The 17,571-nt window shown below is 46.5% G+C and overlaps 3 protein-coding genes across 5 annotated transcripts; 1 reads left to right on the top strand and 2 right to left on the bottom strand.

Annotated features, from left to right (window-relative positions):
- Window positions 1–2,779: 2,779 nt before the first annotated feature.
- Window positions 2,780–7,692, bottom strand: LOC6536854 (titin). Its single transcript, XM_002097387.4, has 3 exons — window positions 7,234–7,692; window positions 4,545–4,880; window positions 2,780–4,479 (listed from the first exon to the last, which is right to left on the bottom strand). The coding sequence occupies exons 1-3, from the start codon at window positions 7,355–7,357 to the stop codon at window positions 3,104–3,106; spliced, it is 1,836 nt and encodes a 611-aa protein (XP_002097423.1). The 5' UTR covers window positions 7,358–7,692; the 3' UTR covers window positions 2,780–3,103.
- Window positions 7,693–9,642: 1,950 nt separating this feature from the next.
- On the top strand, window positions 9,643–15,863 carry LOC6536853 (lipase 3). Of its 3 annotated transcripts, none has more exons than XM_039375451.2 (3): window positions 9,643–10,814; window positions 14,306–14,475; window positions 14,714–15,863. In XM_039375451.2, the coding sequence occupies exons 1-3, from the start codon at window positions 10,662–10,664 to the stop codon at window positions 15,654–15,656; spliced, it is 1,266 nt and encodes a 421-aa protein (XP_039231385.1). In that variant the 5' UTR covers window positions 9,643–10,661; the 3' UTR covers window positions 15,657–15,863. The 3 variants fall into 3 exon arrangements, with proteins under 3 accessions (XP_039231385.1, XP_039231386.1, XP_002097422.1); XM_039375452.2 differs by having other exon boundaries at window positions 9,645–10,167; XM_002097386.3 differs by lacking the exon at window positions 9,643–10,814 and adding an exon at window positions 13,379–14,032.
- Window positions 15,829–17,430, bottom strand: LOC6536852 (lipase 3). Its single transcript, XM_002097385.3, has 4 exons — window positions 17,300–17,430; window positions 17,197–17,244; window positions 16,441–17,136; window positions 15,829–16,390 (listed from the first exon to the last, which is right to left on the bottom strand). The coding sequence occupies exons 1-4, from the start codon at window positions 17,381–17,383 to the stop codon at window positions 15,938–15,940; spliced, it is 1,281 nt and encodes a 426-aa protein (XP_002097421.2). The 5' UTR covers window positions 17,384–17,430; the 3' UTR covers window positions 15,829–15,937.
- Between the last annotated feature and the right edge of the window lie 141 nt (window positions 17,431–17,571).

Raw genomic sequence — 17,571 nt, 5'->3', positions numbered from 1 at the left:
GAAAAGCGGCGGAAAATGCGGCGGAAAGGCGGAACAGCTGAGCGAAAGGCGCACGAGCGGGAGCTTTGGCGTTAGACGCTCGCCAGACAAAAGTGCGGAAGAAAATGGGAAAAGTCTCCTCTTCTCGCCTGCAGCACAGTGGTCGTGGTCGCTCGTCCGTGGATGGCTGGCAACCCAATCCCGGCCATTACAATGTACTTTTGGCGACTTTGAGCGGCTTACATTTCACTTCAGCCCGCCAAGTCGAGCAGACAATGACGTCGCCGCGTCGCTGGATTTCCGAGTGAGCCACTCCACGGAGTTTGACTTAAGCAATTGACTCTTGGATTCGATGGAATCGGGAAAATAAGGCTGTCAATTGGTATTTTATGGCTTTTAAATTGATTCTTTGGAGGGCGACCGAAACCGAAACTGAAATCGAAGACCACTGTGCGGGCGCTTGCATAATCCGGCGTAAACAAATACATATCCAAATTGACGAGCTCTTAATCTCAAAATCGTTTTGTTTATTTCATTCGGTCACGAAGCGAGCGCTTTTTCATTTCGCTCATTAAGCTCATTTACACAGCGACAGCCACTCGATTTTCCGATGAAAAGCGGAGCGGCATCTAAAATGATGGGAGTGCCGACCTAAGACGGGTGGGAGTTCAGCGTGCTCTTGTTTATTATGTTGCAAGCGAGCAGTAATCTTGCTGCTCTCCGATCGGCCTGCTCTCCATTTGTTATTAACTAATTAAAAATCGACTTTGAAGAGCGCCGCCCGCAATGCCCAAGTGGGAAATGAGCTTTTGATCAATACGCCTGACAAGCAATTAGGCTTGCGGGTGCCGTGGACTTGTGACTTCTGTGTAGTTTAGCCGTAAATCATTTCTGGTTGACCTTTGGGGGTCTAATCTTGGGGCTTAGTAGGAAAACTGACTTCAAAGCAATCACACATTACATATTTTTCCAATGCATAATGCAACAGTTTTCTGCTGAGTTTTTGTGGGCTAACACATTTGCACCTCGGGCTTGTAACTCGGAGGCTACGGCATGAAACTAAACTACGAGGGTCGTTTGATAAGTCCGTGACTTTTTGTATTTGCCGCGCACCTGCTCTAAATACAACACTGCTCCTGTCAGCAGTTATCGATTAACAGCTGACTGTAAAATTTTGAGAAAGCTGCGTTTTTTGGTTTGCGTTTTATAGGCATTGAAAGCAGACGATCTCGTGAATTTTAACGAAAATGGAAAAAAGTGAATTTCGTGTGCTAATTAAGCATTATTTTTTGCGTAAAAAATCCATCACCGAAACCAAGGAAAGACTTGATAAATATTATGGGGACTCTGCACCATCAATTTCAATGGTTAAGAAATGGTTTACTGAGTTCCGTTGTGGTCGTACCAGTACAAGTGATGCCGAACGTTCAGGTCGCCCAAAAGAGGTCGTCATGCCAGAAATCGTCGACAAAATCCATGGAATGATATTGGATGATCGGAGAATGAAAGTGCGTGAGGTAGCTGAGGCTGTAGGCATCTCAACTGAACGGGTACATCACATTTTACATGAATATTTGGACATGAAAAAGCTTTCCGCGCGATGGGTGCCGCGATTGCTCACACACGACCATAAGCGCAACCGTGTGACCATTTCAAAGGAGTGTTTGGCGATGTTCAACCGCAATCCAAACGAATTTTTGCGCCGTTTCGTTACCGTAGACGAAACATGGATCCACCACACCACACCAGAGACCAAAGAACAATCAAGACAGTGGGTTTCTCCGGGTGAACGTGCACCAAAGAAGGCCAAGGTGGGTCTGTCGGCCAACAAGGTCATGGCCACAGTTTTTTGGGATGCACAAGGTATCATTCACATCGATTACCTTGAAAAGGGTAAAACGATCACCGGCGAATATTATTCAGAGCTTTTGGACAGATTCGATATTGATTTGAAGCAGAAACGACCGCATTTGGCGAAAAAAAAAGTGCTGTTCCATCAGGACAATGCACGGGTGCACACGTGTGTAGTCAGCATGGCAAAATTTCATAAATTGGGCTACGAACTGCTACCCCATCCAGCATATTCTCCAGATTTAGCCCCCTGTGACTATTTTTTGTTTCCAAACATGAAGAAATGGCTCGGCGGTAAGAGATTCGGGTCAAATGAAGAGGTCATCACAGAAACAAACGACTATTTTGAGGGCCTTGAGAAAACCTATTATTTGGAAGGAATAAAAAAATTGGAAAAACGCTGGACTAAATATATAGAGCTAAAAGGAGATTATGTTGAGAAATAAAACGCTTCTTTGACGAAAAAAATATATTTTATTCAAAAAGTCACGGACTTATCAAACGACCCTCGTACCATGGTAGTCTCAAAAAAACAAGCTTTTTAACTAATGGACCATCACTTACACAGTTAATATATATGGCATTGTTTTTTGCCAGAAGTTTTTTGACAAGGCATGTCAAACTGGCAATAACTTTTGCAGAATATTTTCGTCAAACTGTTGCCAAAGTAACGAAAATATTATCGAACATTGTTTAAATAACGAAGAGCTGTGCTATAAATCAAGAAGTTTAACTGCGCATTTGGTTCACCTAACTTTTCTTTGATTTTCCTCAATGGTCGGTGAAAATGTAATGCCAAAAAAAAATATTCCGTTTTTTTGCGTTGGAATATGAATGAACATAAGAGATAATCACTTTATGTTTATTCAATGAATGTTGATAATATTTTTACCCCGCCAAAAAATATGCAACAAAGCTTGTAAAAACCGCCCAGAAGATTCTCCACACATTGACCAATCGAAAATATTTATTCTGACTTCCCATCAGACTCAATAAAAAGTGCTTAACTCTAAAAAAGTCTAAATATAAATATTTTTGTCGAACTCTTGCAAATTCTTAGTAGCTAAAGTGCATTTAAAATTAAACAGTATGGCAAATGCTTTCGTTTCAATTCGAGTTTTCGTTTGCTTAGCTTGCAGCTGCTCTCAGTCATAAATTTAGAAACCAAAATGAACAGCCGGCCAAAGAAGCTGTCCGAAGTCTTCATCGAAATCTCAGAGTTAATAAATATTTACAGGGCACCATGGTGTAGGCATCATGGTGCTGAGAGAGTCTACAGGCATTCATCGGTCTCCTCGTTGCCCATCGGCAGAATGACGGGCGACGAGAGATCCACATCGAGCAGCTTCATCTGGACATTGTCCTCGTCCTGAACATCCTTGCCCAATCGCTGTTCCTGCATCTCAATGTCCAAAGTGCCGTGCTGTCGTTGGAAAGAAACCACGAAGATGACCAGCGAGGTCACGATGAAGATCACAGCGGTGCCGGAGCACAAGACAATGATCATGGTGGACCGGTAGTTGGTGGCTCCGGACAGCTGGGCCGAGTGCTCATCAGCCGAGTTGCTATCGAAGGTCTGGCCAGCATCGTGTGGTGGAAAGGAAACCAGCGGAGTGGCGGTGCTGTCGTCGGAAGAAGTCTTTGTCTCATCCACAACGGGCTCGTTTTGCTCCTCCGAGGAGTCTTCATCTACTACTGCATTTTCAGTTGGTTTTTCCTCTGATTCAGAGCCATCCCTCTCTACCGTGGATTCATCATCACCTTTCGAAAAGATCTCTTCTTTGATTGATTCCTCGGTGGGATTTGCTTCACGGTTGGCCTCAGAAGCAACCTGGACTGTATGTTCCTTTAGATGGCCCTGTTGAACTAAAGCATCTTCCTTTGTTTCCTGCTCTTCAACAATCTTGGCAGCTTCTGTGATAGCTTCTTCTGTTGTTTCAGCAACGTTTACTTCATGTTGTGCATCATCAGGATCGGCTGCCTCCACAGTTGCCTCTACCGAAGGAGTGTTGACCTCCACCTGCTCCTCCATTTCCGCCTTGGCCTCAGCTTCCGCCTTTTTCTCGATCTCCTCATTGGACTCGGTACGTGATTCAGTGGGCTCTACGTGGACCAAAGGAGCTACCGTGGTTGACGTTTTGGGTGGAGCCTCCTCACCTTCAATTGTGTTTTCATTGATCTCATTCAAATTGTCGTCGTGCTCTTCAAATTTACGTTCGTTGCGAAGAGTCTGGGGTTCCTCGGAAGGAGTCAGTTGGTGTTCCTCGGACACCTCAGGCGCAATTTCAACGGGAGATGGGTCCTCCACGCCTTGTTTCTTGGTCACTTGGTGCTTGGGCTCCTCATATACTGGCACTGTTGTACTTTCATCGCCTTCGAATTTATCGTGCTCCTGCTCCAAGGCCAGAAGGTTGGTTTTGGTGATGGGTTGCTCAGTGATGGCTTTATCTTCGTTAAGAATCACGGAAACTAGGTCACTGGTCACGCTGGGTAATGGTTTGATGTGGCTCTCCAGCTGCTCACTGGAAACGGCAATGTTATCCGTTACTGCCTCCGGTTCCTCTTGATGCTCCACCCGATCTTCTTCGATTGGCTTTGAGTCCTCTTCAGCATCAAGGGTTTTGGGCTCGCGAGCGCTTTGGACCGCAACTGCGTTAAACAATGTATGAAATATAGTAAAATATTTCTTGAACTGATCAATATATATTACTCACTTTCTAGTTCATGATTTTCAAGCGCAGCTTCCGCAGCTTTTTGAACATCCTCAATAATTGGTTCCACCGGAGAAGGAGCATCTTCCACCTCGCTGTTCACGTCATTCTTGATATCCTGCTCCAGATTTCCGCCGTAAACCGATACAAAGTTGTCTGTAGCCTCAATATGATCTATAGGATTAGATTCTGCTACTTTAGGTTCCTCGACGGGTAGAGTAGGAGCTGTTTCATTCCTGATAGTTGTTTCTGGTGTTGGTGAACTAGCCTCCAACTGGATTGGAAGTATTGTGGTGACTTCCACATCATCTACTTCTGCAGGCAAAGAGGTTGACTCGACTAAAACGAGAAAATTAGGAAAACAGTTAAGATTTATTTTAAAATTTATTGTTTTCCAAAAATTTTGCGCGAATAGTAACCATATACTTCTTTGTATTTGTATAGCCAGTACACCAACCACATGTAAATGTAATGTAAAATGTAGACGCGCAGTAAACTCAATGTAAAATGTCAATAAAATGTAAAAAAAGTGCAGATATAACTTATGGAAACTGTTTGCTTACAAGAAAATTATATTAATCGGTAACAAGGAGCGGAAAATGTATTGTTATCTTTAGGTTTTGGTATTTCAGACTTGTTAAGAAACCATCTCTTTTATTTAAAAAGAATTAATGATGTGGGATTAAACAGAAATGTGAATATTACTGCTGCATGGGAAATCGAAACTTCGTGATGGGCTTTCTGAATAATTAAATTTACATCGATGACTAGGCTCGGCTTTCTCCGAAGAAACTGAGAACACGTCGCAAGTACTTAACCAGAAATGGAAATAGGCTTGGAAAATATTGAAAGCTTCTCCCTAACTTTCCCCCAAAAAGTATCAGAATGCATTAAAAAGCGGAAATTAATAAAATGTATTTTCGAACGATGTTAATAGACGAACCGCTACATTGATAAACCTCCCATTTAACGCGCTAATAAACAAATATTACAGCCATATTCCACACGAGTGCCATTAGGCCTTTTCGATGGGTTCCTAATGTTTTTTAGATGTGCATCTTGCTGGATATGCGTCCATACATCCATACGAGCGGCAACATCGATACGGCCCATTCATAGCCACATCAAGGCGGCTATCAACGCTGTCATCAGTGCACATTTTCTCACACATTCATTCACAACTGGGTCCCAGGTCGAGATTCCCCCGCCTGGTAGCCAAACGCAACTCGATCAACCCGAATTCTCCTCCAGAGACACATGCACATATGTACGCCCGCGTCCCATTACTCAAAATGCATGACCACTTGGACGGGTGAAGTAGGAGTAGGAGGAGGAGGAGGATGGAGGTCGGAGTGATTAAAATTCCAGACACACACTGCAGACACCAAGCAACAAATCGAGGAATCCCAAATTAGTAACCAAATAAACAAACCAACGAGACCGGGCAACCCGCCCAGCCTGTCGCATTGTGTGCCTATAAAGTAGCTGACTTATTTATGAGGGGACATCTATTCCATTCCCCCGCCCCCTATCCATTCAATCCCTGTCCCTAAGATGCAACTCGTTTCGTGGAAAATCGGAATTATTAGATGCTCTGCATGAGATATGCATGGGCGGTCGGTCCATGCCGATGCCTATGCCATGCCCATGCCGATGCCCATTTTCCATTCCCAATCCCTTGGGAACGAAGCGAATGCCCAAGAACAACAAATAGCAACAATAACACCAGAAACTGTCTTTGGGTCTTAAAATGGGACAAAGCATGCCGCACAAACGAAAACAAAGAGGCGGCCAAATGAGGAAAATGGCATTTAAAGGAGAAATACAAGCATAAATCGATTTTCTTTTCGGGCTGGCTACGCAGCTTGCCGCAGTTGCACTTCCAGATGGCAGAAACAGATATATACACAGATATATTCGGCTAGATATAGGCCAGTGTCAGCTGTCAGTCCCTTTAATTCGGGATGGGTGTGCCATAGGAATTATGTTTCGCGCTGTTAAGTGAGAGAAATTACATATCCAGCACACACAACACAACATGGCAACGCGCCACATGATCAATGATCCTTTAATTTCGAGCTGGGTCCGTTGATAATTTAATAATGCGATATGGGTTTGTTCACCCCGACTACGGAAATTTTATTGCCGCTACCCGGTTCCCATTAAACTCTCCCCCGACTTTATCCCCCAGCCAAAGGGGGAACCGATATATTCTCCTTATCGCACAATTTGAAGTGTTTGACCGCCTCAATTGGCCTGTTACCAAACATTATTGAACTTTCGCACGCTGCCGGCGAGCATGAAATGCAGCTGCCGATGGGCATGGGTATCTGTAAGTACACAAGTATGACACCCAAGTGCCACCGTTTGGGGTTTCTGCAAGGGGGCTCTCTTCCGCGGCACTGGCATAATTACGCTCGTTTTGAATTATGCCAAGCAAAAGCGCTGCAGACGAGGAAAATCGCTATAAAGCCACACCGCATCACAAGAAGACGAGGAGGAGACCCCCAGATATATAAGTCAAAGGCCTGATGCGACCGCAGCAGCCACTGCAAGTGATTACGACAATCACGATGATGGGGCCTGGAATGGATGGATGATGGAGATACCGCTGCATAGCTCCATGGCGTGTCTCCGTCGAGATATACCCACTACATTCACTGTATTCACTATACTCATACTCCATACTCACTTGGCTGAGCCGAGCACGAAGCCAGCAGGCAGAAGACGATCACGCAGAGCGGCGATCCCAGTTGAAGATGCAGCCTCTTTCTGGAGGAGCAGCTGCTAACGCGGCTCTTAGAAATACTGGCCATATTGAGTGACTGATTGATTAGGTTGTCGCTCCCAGTTTGACGGGCCCGAATTCAACTGGCCAACACGCACAGGCACAGGCACAGTCACACACGCACAAACACACTCACAGCAAGGCTACCAAAGACGGGATGCGCACAGATACTGAATCGACGGGATGTGTAGATTAAGAATACAGCTGCAGTTGGTTCCTGAGTTCTGAGTACTCGAGACTTTCAGCTGTTGCTACAACTTCGACTTGACTCCGGTTTTCTCGGGGGTTATTCACTACTCATCCGTCTACCACGCACCACGACCGAACGCGTTGGCCACTCGCAAAGAACTAAAGTTGAGAACGCGTGCGCTCTGGAATTTTGTGTTGCTGCTGCGGTTGCTGCTGTTGCTGTTTGCTGCTGTTCTTGCTGTTGTTGCTGCTGCTGCTGCGGCAGGCAATGCATGTGCTGCATTCGTATATTGATGACGACGTCGGTCCCTTCTACCTACCCTACTTGCCCCTACTGCCGGCAGATCCATCATATGCCTTTATTTGCTCTCGTGTAATAATAGGGCCTGGCAGGCAGGCGGCTTCTGCTTCTAGTTCGGCTTCTCCTGCAAGTAAGTGGGCTGCCCGGCCCCATAAACTCCACCTCCCCAAACACACACACATAGGCACACATACATATGTGTTGGGCTGATCAGTGCAAGTGCCTAGCGCCGGCCCCAAGCCAAAGCAAGGCAAACTGAAACCAACTTTTTGGCCCGGCTGTGGCCAGCAGCAGCAGCAGCACTTCAGATCCACAGCGTCATCGTCATCGAGCCCCTCATTGTGAGAGTGGTTGGCAGCCAATTCGCCCGCAGGCGTTCTTTCCCCTCCCCATCCTCCACCGCCCATCGAAGTTGGTCAGGTCGGGCTTACCTAAGGCCCTGTGTCCATACCTTCCCTATACCCATACGTATACCTATAGCTATACCTATCCCTAGCCCCATCCCACTGCCCTCGGCCCGGCACTCTTATTGTTTATTTGGTGCAATACAAGAGCTCCAATACAAAGGAGGGCAGGAACCATAAGGGTCGAGCTGGCTGGCCTAACCAAATATTTGATATCACTTGCGGTGAATCGGAGCACGGATTTGTGACTTAATTGGGTCTGTAAAAGAAATCGAATTTCAAAGGGAAATGATAAGATCGCCGAGGTGGCATGGGTCAGCCACTCAAAGGTAGAGTTAATCTATATTTTCTGACCGCAAGATAATCGTAACTTGGCACACTGAACCACATTCTCAAACGTTTGCCTACTAATGTATTTTTAATGCTTAGGTGTCAATATTGAGTATATTGAATTGCGAGAAAAGAACGTAATTTTAGTAAATCACTTTGGTAACAAAAGATATGTGTAGCTTTTGAATCTCAAAAACTATATCAACTAAAATAAAATGTTTACTTAAAAGGTGGTTGTAACTCTTCAATAACCATCTTTAGGACCCCTTAGCTGACAACCATTTCAGCAGCTGCAAACTCAATTGCTCTCATGGCGAATCAATATTTTCCCTGGCTAATCACGACCAGCCATCGAATGACAACTGCTTCGAATTGATTTTCAGCCTCTCCAGTGTCTGTTTGTGAATGATTTGACTGGCCTGAGTTGGCCCAGTCTGAATCGGAGCAGCATCAGAATCGAAAAGAGGTGGAGTGCCCCTCCAGCTTCTGAGAGCTGCGGACCACGGGGGTCTTTCCCGGCCAAGTGACTGAATGGATGATGGTCTGGTAGGTCGACCAACTACTTGTCGGCTACATGGATGTTTTTTTTTTGGTTTTTTTGGCTGGCTATATGGATGTCGGGCTGCCTGACAGAATGCCCAAACTTCTCGTACGCCCGTTGACAACGACATGGACCACAGGGGCTATACCTACATCTTTGCCTACACATCTGTGCACATACGAGTATACGAGTACTATATGGTTGCTTTGAGCTTTTCGTGTAGGCTTTCCCTGCAACATTTTCCATTACGTGATGTAGCCATTTCAATTTCAATGGGCTGGAGTTGCAGACGCTGGCCGGTCGGCCCACTGTTTATCTTTTATTGATTATGCCAGCAGGTAACCCCAGCCAAGTCGGGCCGGAAAATTTGCCTGATGTGAGTGAGTGAGTGAGTGAGCGAGCGCGCGCCTTCAGATTCAATTTAGTCGTTAAATATTTAGATTTTGTTATTGCCATCGTGGCTCTGCGGTGGACGACGGCCGATGGACGATGGACGATAGATGGTGGATAGCGGACAGTGGACAGAGGACTGTGGACTGTGGACGGGAACAGGAAGGAATCAATTGGTTTCCCTTTGAGTGACCACGCTTAGTCATGACGAAAACGACGGCACTTCCTCCTGAGGCCTAGCTGGGTTCCTTTTGTTGTCGTCGGAGTCGTGGGGAGGCGGCTTTTTGTTATTGAGATTTTCTTTTCAGTTTTATTTGTAGCCATTCGCCTGTTTTTTACGACCGCCAATTGCCTTGTTTGTCCGGCTAGCCGCCAGTTGTAAATATATGCTGCGGCAGTGAGTCAGGCAGGCGCGGGCCAAAGTCGGGTAATTAGCGATCTCCACTCAGGTAGGCACTCCCAGGTATCGCCTCCTGGCCAAGGCCGTCCTCTGCTGCCTGGTTAGGGAGTTACGAACGCATCAAGAAGCCATTAGCAGCGGATTAGCGAGGTGATCTAACGGCTAGCTGATCATCCAACCCGTCACTTTGCCAGGAAGCTGGTGACACTCATCCTCGGTCGGGATGGTCGGTTTTCACACACAGCGAGAAATGGCGTTGAAATTGATGTGACTAATTTACGCTGTAAGTAGCCGTCTTCGTGCGTGTTTCCCAGTTCCCAGTTCCGCCCTTATCACTCTATGTTCTAAAGAACAAATTTCATTTCGCATAAACGTATTCTTACATTTGCTAAATACAAAAAAATGGGTAACTTTAATTTAAATGTTCATGGAAAATGTTTTTCAAATTAAATCGACTCCATTTTAAAATTGCTTCTCGTTCCACGCTGGTTTCAACGCTTCTTGAGATTTATGAGTCCAAGTCGAATGGCAGCAAGCTGATGATAAGCGCCCTTTTCGGATTAGATAAACCTCGTCGGGTCGACCGGAAACCGGACGGCAATTCCATAGTTCCATAGGGACTGGTAAAGAAAAAGCGAAAAACAAAAAAGAAAACGCAACCGAATGCATATCAGAAAGCAGAGCACTTAAAGTGAAATGTCAGCTCATTGTTCGGCGGAAAAGCTAAACGGTCTTTGAATTGTGACCGACACACACCACACCAACCCATCCGATCGTATGCATTATGCAGATCTTGTCCAGCTCCAGCTCCAGTTTCAAGTTCAATACAAAGTTCACACCACACAGCTGTCGACAGTGAATGACTCTGCGGTCAACGAAAGAGATTCCGATTTCGGGGCATGGTATCTGGATACTCTATCTGTCGTTGAGGTAATTCATTTCGGCGATTGAAGTTTTACATTTTCAGTTGGGGAAGATGTATGAGTGACTTGTGGAGGGGGGAGTTTCACATATAATGGTCAAGATCCCACATTTTTTACACATCAGTTGGGTTTTCAAAGTCAAAGTTTGGAAATTGAATCGGTTAATATCGTTAAACAGCTCCGTTACTTGCGGTTAAGCACCGAGCTTAAGAGGGAAATAAACATCTGCGTTGATTAAGTGAAATATGAACTCATCGCATAATTACCGATGGTTATCCATACCTGTTTACATAACAACTTATACCCTTTGATTGCATCACGCGACTATCACTTGTGCGGGCAAACATTCAGGCCCAAATAAACAAACAAATTTGGCAATGAAGTGCGACATGGCACATGCATTATGGAGTGCTTAGGCCTCAATTACATAGAATCCATTAGCCGAATGTGAGATGGCACCAACTAAGAAAGAAAGTCACACGAGGTGGCGAAGGCGATACCTTCAAGTTGCCCCTGGCCCCATGGACCCAGTGCCGTTTGATTGCCCGCCTCAAGTGCCTGAAGTGCCCCAAGTTTAATTGTCGAAACCAGTTAGCCAAACACTTTGCTTTATCCATGCGACAAAACACTGTCGGTATGTGTCACAATAGGAATTAGCGTAAACTGTTTTAACGCCAAACAAATGGGCATTTGAGCTGTGAGCCATAATCATATGTCTGAGCGACCCGCCTTCGGTTTTCCCAACATGATGGTAGCGATGGGATGGGTACCGTTTTTGGTCAAGGTAGTACGCAGGGTACTTGTGTCGACGGTGATGTACCCAAGAACAAGATTACTGAAATTGTTTAAAAATCACATGTATATTCCTTGCTTTAATAGTTCGCATACATGTAGTTGTATGGTGAGATTGGTACATAAGTCAAAAGTAAGGTTCCCCGTGAATAAACATAGTGAGTAGTTACTTAAGAAACTGCTTTCGTACAATTATCACGTTGCATGTACCATTGTTACATTAATATTTACTTACACAAAATATAAATAGTTTGAATTTTATTTATCATAATAGGTAAATGTTCTACGATCGTAATATCGTGTCATGAGTATAAGCACATATCCATCCATCATTCCTCGCTTAAGATAAGGTACTCATGCCAAGTACCTCCGTGGGTAACTCGGTACACTTGACAGCGCTCCGCATCACTGGGTAATCGCTCGGCGGCTTGGTGGGTTGTCCAGTACGTGAGCCGCGGCCGGTGGGTCAATGCCGCCAGTGGGGCAGTGGAGCGGTAGAGGTCCATTGATGAAACGGAGTAGAAGCCGTGTGCACAGCAGTTAAGTTGAGTTGAGTTCAGTTCAGCTCGGTTCAGTACCAACCCCTTGCGCAGTTGTTGACGAGCTATTAAAAGGCGATATAAACAAACAGAAAGCTCTCCAGCGATCCGCTGAATGAATGGTGAGAGCAGTGGAGGATTGGCGGACTGTTCGTCGATTGTCTTTTAAGTGGGCAAACATAAACACCAGAAGACTATGGGCATCGAAACCTATGCCGCATGTTAGGTATACCCATGTACCCACTACATACATGCATATGTATGCTTTTTGGCAAGTAAGTGCGAGTACTTGGGCCAGACCAGGCCACATCCTAAATAAGCAGCCGCCGTTTTCATTAGGCAACAGGTTATTGCAATTCAGCGAAAAAAACAAAACAGCGACCGACGACAACAATGCGACGAAAAACCACGTCGCAGCCACAGTCAGAGCCAAAAAAAATGGTTAAAAAAGAAGGTAAGTAAGTAGCTCCCAAAAAATTATACACTGCTCAAAACCAATTGTCGCTTATGAATGCATTGTATGTGATGTGCATAACTTTCAACGGCACGTGAGCTGCTCACATTGTTGGGCTTATTGGGAGTATTTATCATTGTTTATCATCCTATCAGCCATCATCTTGATGTGGCTTGAATGGCCAAGTAATGTTGGCCCTTTAGCATTCTATGAGGCTGATCAGATAACAAAGGTGTGAGAAGCCACAGTTGTCCATCGGTGATATGAATCATTTTCCTGGAATACAGATGGGACTTAATAACTCATGAGTTATTGAAAGTGTTTAACAAAAGAAGATGTTTGAAGCAACATGAGTATTAATTTTAAACACACCATTCTGAAAATGTGGTGTCTACCTACCTATTACTCAATACATTAATATATTGCATCATAAGCTCTAGGATACGTGATTCACCAAAGTTTAGCTGTACGTTGCCAAGCAGACTTTGGTTTGTTTTCTACGGGACAAGGTCAATTTCACTTTCTTCTGTTGCTGGGGGCTTTAATATTTAATCTCATCTTGAGGTTGTTTCTGCGCCACTCGCCCACTGTACTTGACGTTGACAGTTTTGGATAGCGTTCTCTCTTTCGCTAAGCTGTTATAATTGCTCAAATTGCCGTGGCAGCGCGCCAACTGATTGGATTTTTGGGGGGAATGGCTTGGGGAAGGGTTGGGGAAATAGTTGAGGTGGGGGCGGCGGCGGCGATGGCGATGGCAGGTGATATTACGCGCAGTGTACGGGTATGCCGGCGGCCTCTGCCGACTCTGGCTCTTGGATGCGCCGCTGCTCTGGGCGCTCAGGCAACCCGAGCCGAGCGACTGTGCCATTCCATGCAGGTGGCTCACCGGTTGGAGCTCTGCTCCGCCGCCAAGCCGCTCAAATGAGTGGCAAGCCCTGCGAGCGGCGGACGCATGCGCAGTCGATAAAGCACATTCGGATCGAACACTAGCTGGCGGAGCTGCCGGAGACGAGGAAACGGCGCTTCGATTGCAATTCCCATTCATATCCATTGAGACGGTTTTCAGTTTCGGTTTTGGTTTCGTTTTCAGTTTGAATTTCGGCGTTTTTGAAAGCTCACTGCTGGCCAAGAAAGAAAGACGGAAAGAAAGAAAGAAAGTGCTGTCTTAAGACCGAAGTCTTAAAGCCGACGATCCTTGGGCAGCTTTCGTTTTCATTTTCATTTTCGTTTCGGTGCGATCGACTGCGAACCGGTTGGACTTCTGATCGGTTACCCAGTTACTTAATCCCAGCGTGCGTCGTTCATGTAACCATAATCCTGGTGACCACCACCACCATGCGACGGGAGCGAGTGGTGCTGCTGTGTCTGGCGCTGCTCGGATTGCAGCAGGTGTCCAGGGCCACTCTGCGTCAGTCGCGCGAAATCATCATCACAGATGCGGTAGGTGTTCCTGGCCAAGATCGTCAAGTGCAAATGCGAATGTTGAGGGAGAGGGGATGGGCATGGGGTAGTCCCAGGTCGGCTCGCCTCCGGAATTCCTAATTAACTAGGTGTCACAACGCACGCGTCGCGTGGCCTCCAAATGTCAAGCGCCGAATGTGCCAACAATTTGTGTTTGCATTTCGGTTTTTGGCCCGAGTGCCTTGCCCTCGCTTCCTGCCTCCAGTTTGGCTACCTGTTGCTCACCTGCTGGTTGTCTTTGATCCGTTGCAGGTGCGGCGCATCCAGAACGACGGCTACAACGTGGAGCGCCACTCGGTGACGACAAAGGACGGATACGTGCTCACCCTGCACCGCATCCCGCAGGTGGATCCCGAGCTGGGCAGTCTGCTGCGGCGCCCTGTCGTCTTCCTGCTCTCCGGACTCTATGCCTCATCGGATGTGTGCGTAGTATAGTATACTTCCGCTTGATACTACATAGATACATACGCTTGTGAAAGATAGGAATCACTGGGAGAGCCCAATGCTCATGTGTTGTCAAGGGCGAATTGGGAAGATTCCTCCCTTATAATGGGGGATTCATAACAATTCCAATGGATTCATAAACAAATTTTACTATGTCTTACCTATATCTTCCCTCATTAATAGCTGCATATTCCAATCCCGCTTTCTCCTCTTCAGGTGGCTGCTGAACGGCCGGGAGGACTCCTTGGCCTACCTCCTCTGGCGAGCAGGATACGATGTGTGGCTGGGTAACAACAGAGGCAACATCTACTGCCGGAAGAACATGTGGCGAAACACCACAGAGCGGGAGTTCTGGGACTTCAGCTGGCACGAGATGGGCGTCTACGACCTGCCAGCCCAGGTGGACTACGTGCTGCGGACAACCGGGCAGAAGGCGATGCACTTCGTTGGCATCTCGCAGGGCGGCACCGTCTTCCTGGTCCTTAATTCGATGCTGCCGCAGTATAATGCCGTCTTCAAGAGTGCCACCCTACTGGCCCCAGTGGCCTATGTGAGCAATACAAAGAGCGGGCTGGCCAAGGTCATTGGCCCAGTCCTCGGCACCCGGAACTATGTCTCTAAGATGCTCGAGGGCGTCGAGATGTTCTCCACGAACAAGTTCTTCAAGAAGTTCCTATCGATGACGTGTCTGGAGAACGAAAAGCCACTGGTCTGCATCAGTCGCCTGTGGCCAGCCGTTGGCTACGACACCCGATTCCTCAACAAGACGTTGCTGCCCGACCTGATGGCCAACTTTCCGGCGGGCGGATCGGTGAAGCAGCTTATGCACTACTTCCAGGGCTACGTGTCTACCAGATTCCGGCAGTACGACTACGGTCCCGAGCGGAACTGGCTGCACTACCAGCAACTGGAACCACCGGAGTACGCGCTGGAGAAGGTGTCCACGCCAGTCACGGTTTTCTTTTCGGAGAACGACTACATCGTGGCGCCGGCGGACATCTGGCGACTGCTCACCCGGCTGCCCAACGTGGAAGCCGTGTACAAGGTTCCGTGGAAGCGGTGGAATCACTTTGACTTCATCTGCGGACTGGGGGTCAGGGAGTACATCTTCGACAACATCGTTATCTCCATGAACCGCTACGAGCAGCGGCGACGCTGAGAGAAACGCGCGATGAAAGCCAGGATGCCGGCGGAGAAGGATCACAGCCAGAACTATCACTAGTGCCAAAAACAAATTGTAGAATTACGAAACGGAGTCCGCGTTGATCAGGCTAGATCAACCCTGGATTATGTACTGATTAATAAATAAATAATTTATAGTTTAGACCAAATAAAAATCCAAATCTTTTAATGGCTAAAAAGTCAACTCTTTCGTGGCATAATTGTAGTGGTTGTAGTATAGCATAAAGTATACGAAATCATTTCTAATCATTTCAATTATTAAAATTCATTTAAAATTGCATTCAAGATGATTTTCCCCTTCTTATTACTTCTTTCCTGCTTACTATATTCCTCGAAGCTCTTGATGATGTTGATAATTGGTAAATTAATCATCTTATTTGCGGTTTTAGCTATAACGAAGTCCATGTGGTCCCAGGTTTTATCCGCGATATGATGGGTGACCGCGTGGGGCAACATTTTGGCAAGGTGCTTCATGTCCCTCGGAGAAATGGTTCCATCGTCATCGCTGTAGAATATATGGACGTTGGAGAGCGGACGAACCCTGTCCAGGGGATAATCGGGGGGCGTGGATTGCCTGTAGATAAGGTAGTTCAATGCGAAGCCAAAGTCGTATTGTCGGAATCTGCCGGAGTCCTTGAGCTGGAAGAAGTGCCGCGGCTGCCTGGTAGAGATCCCAGCCGGGTGAGTGGCAATTAACAGCGGAATGACGGTCTGGAAAAGGTAGTTAGTATACATGAGCCTGCTCTCATATGCTCACTCACCCTGTCCATGTGCTGGGATACTCGTCCATTGCTCAGGAGATAGAGTGCGGTGCAAACGCTCCTCACGCCGATAACATTGCACATGTCTGATATCGCCGCATTCAGCAACTTATGATGGGGCATCACCTCGGTGTCCGGCAGAACGTTTAGAAGGTACTTCATTATTTTATGACCCATTGAAAGAGAATGTTTCAAGAAGACGGGCGGGGCCAATAGACTGACGGTCCGGATCCGTTCATTGTACTCCGGTATCATGCTGAGCGTGACCAGCAGGGCTGTGCATCCCTGAGAGTGACCCACATAGTGCAAAGATTCCTGATTCGTGGCGGCCAGGATGTGGTCAATAGTGGCGGGCAAGTCCTCCATTCCGATTTCATGCCAGCTAAAACGCCAAAACTTGAACAGCCAGGCCTTGAGGGTGCGATGCCTCCTGGAGTACCGGGTTCCGCGGCAGTTCATCAGCCACACATCGTAGCAAGCATCGGCCAGCTTATAGGGCAGTCCGTTCCGGGGTCCAGTTAGGAGCCATGTGTCCGCGGAGCCAGTCATGCCATGGTTCAATAGAACAGCTGGCTTTGGCCCATCATGATCACACCGCTGTGATGATGGGATTCGGAAAATCGACAGTATATAGCCATCCCCGGTGAACGCAGTGTGCGTTTCCACCGGATAGTTGTGGCTGGCTATGATGTCCACCTATAGGGTGAGTAATTACTAACGCGCCCATCGTGGCTATCTCCACTTCAAGGTACTCACAGCGGTTATTACTTTAGAGCGGTGATGCGAGCCATTCTTCCAGACCACCTATAAAGCATATTCCTGGTAATATCCCTACGTTATGTACTATTATTGCACCTACCTCAGTTAGGTATTCGCTATTCGATAGCCAGACAAAAGAAAGTACAAGCAATATCGACAGCATCTGGTAGAGAAATGACTGCATTCTTCATGGAAGATTGCAGGAACAACCCGAACTAATTCGATTTGTATATTAACACCTTATTTATCAACTTATTCGGAACTTAATTTCGCATTAGTACAAATGTATCAACTGACATTTGTGCTACATATACTTGTTACTCGTGAATTTAAAGGGTATAATATAGTCGTTGACAAGTATTTGACATGTAA

This window comes from Drosophila yakuba, chromosome 3R, assembly GCF_016746365.2.
Source record: "Drosophila yakuba strain Tai18E2 chromosome 3R, Prin_Dyak_Tai18E2_2.1, whole genome shotgun sequence".
NCBI classification, from domain to species: Eukaryota; Metazoa; Arthropoda; class Insecta; order Diptera; family Drosophilidae; genus Drosophila; species Drosophila yakuba.
This window is presented reverse-complemented; position numbering and strand designations above follow the sequence as displayed.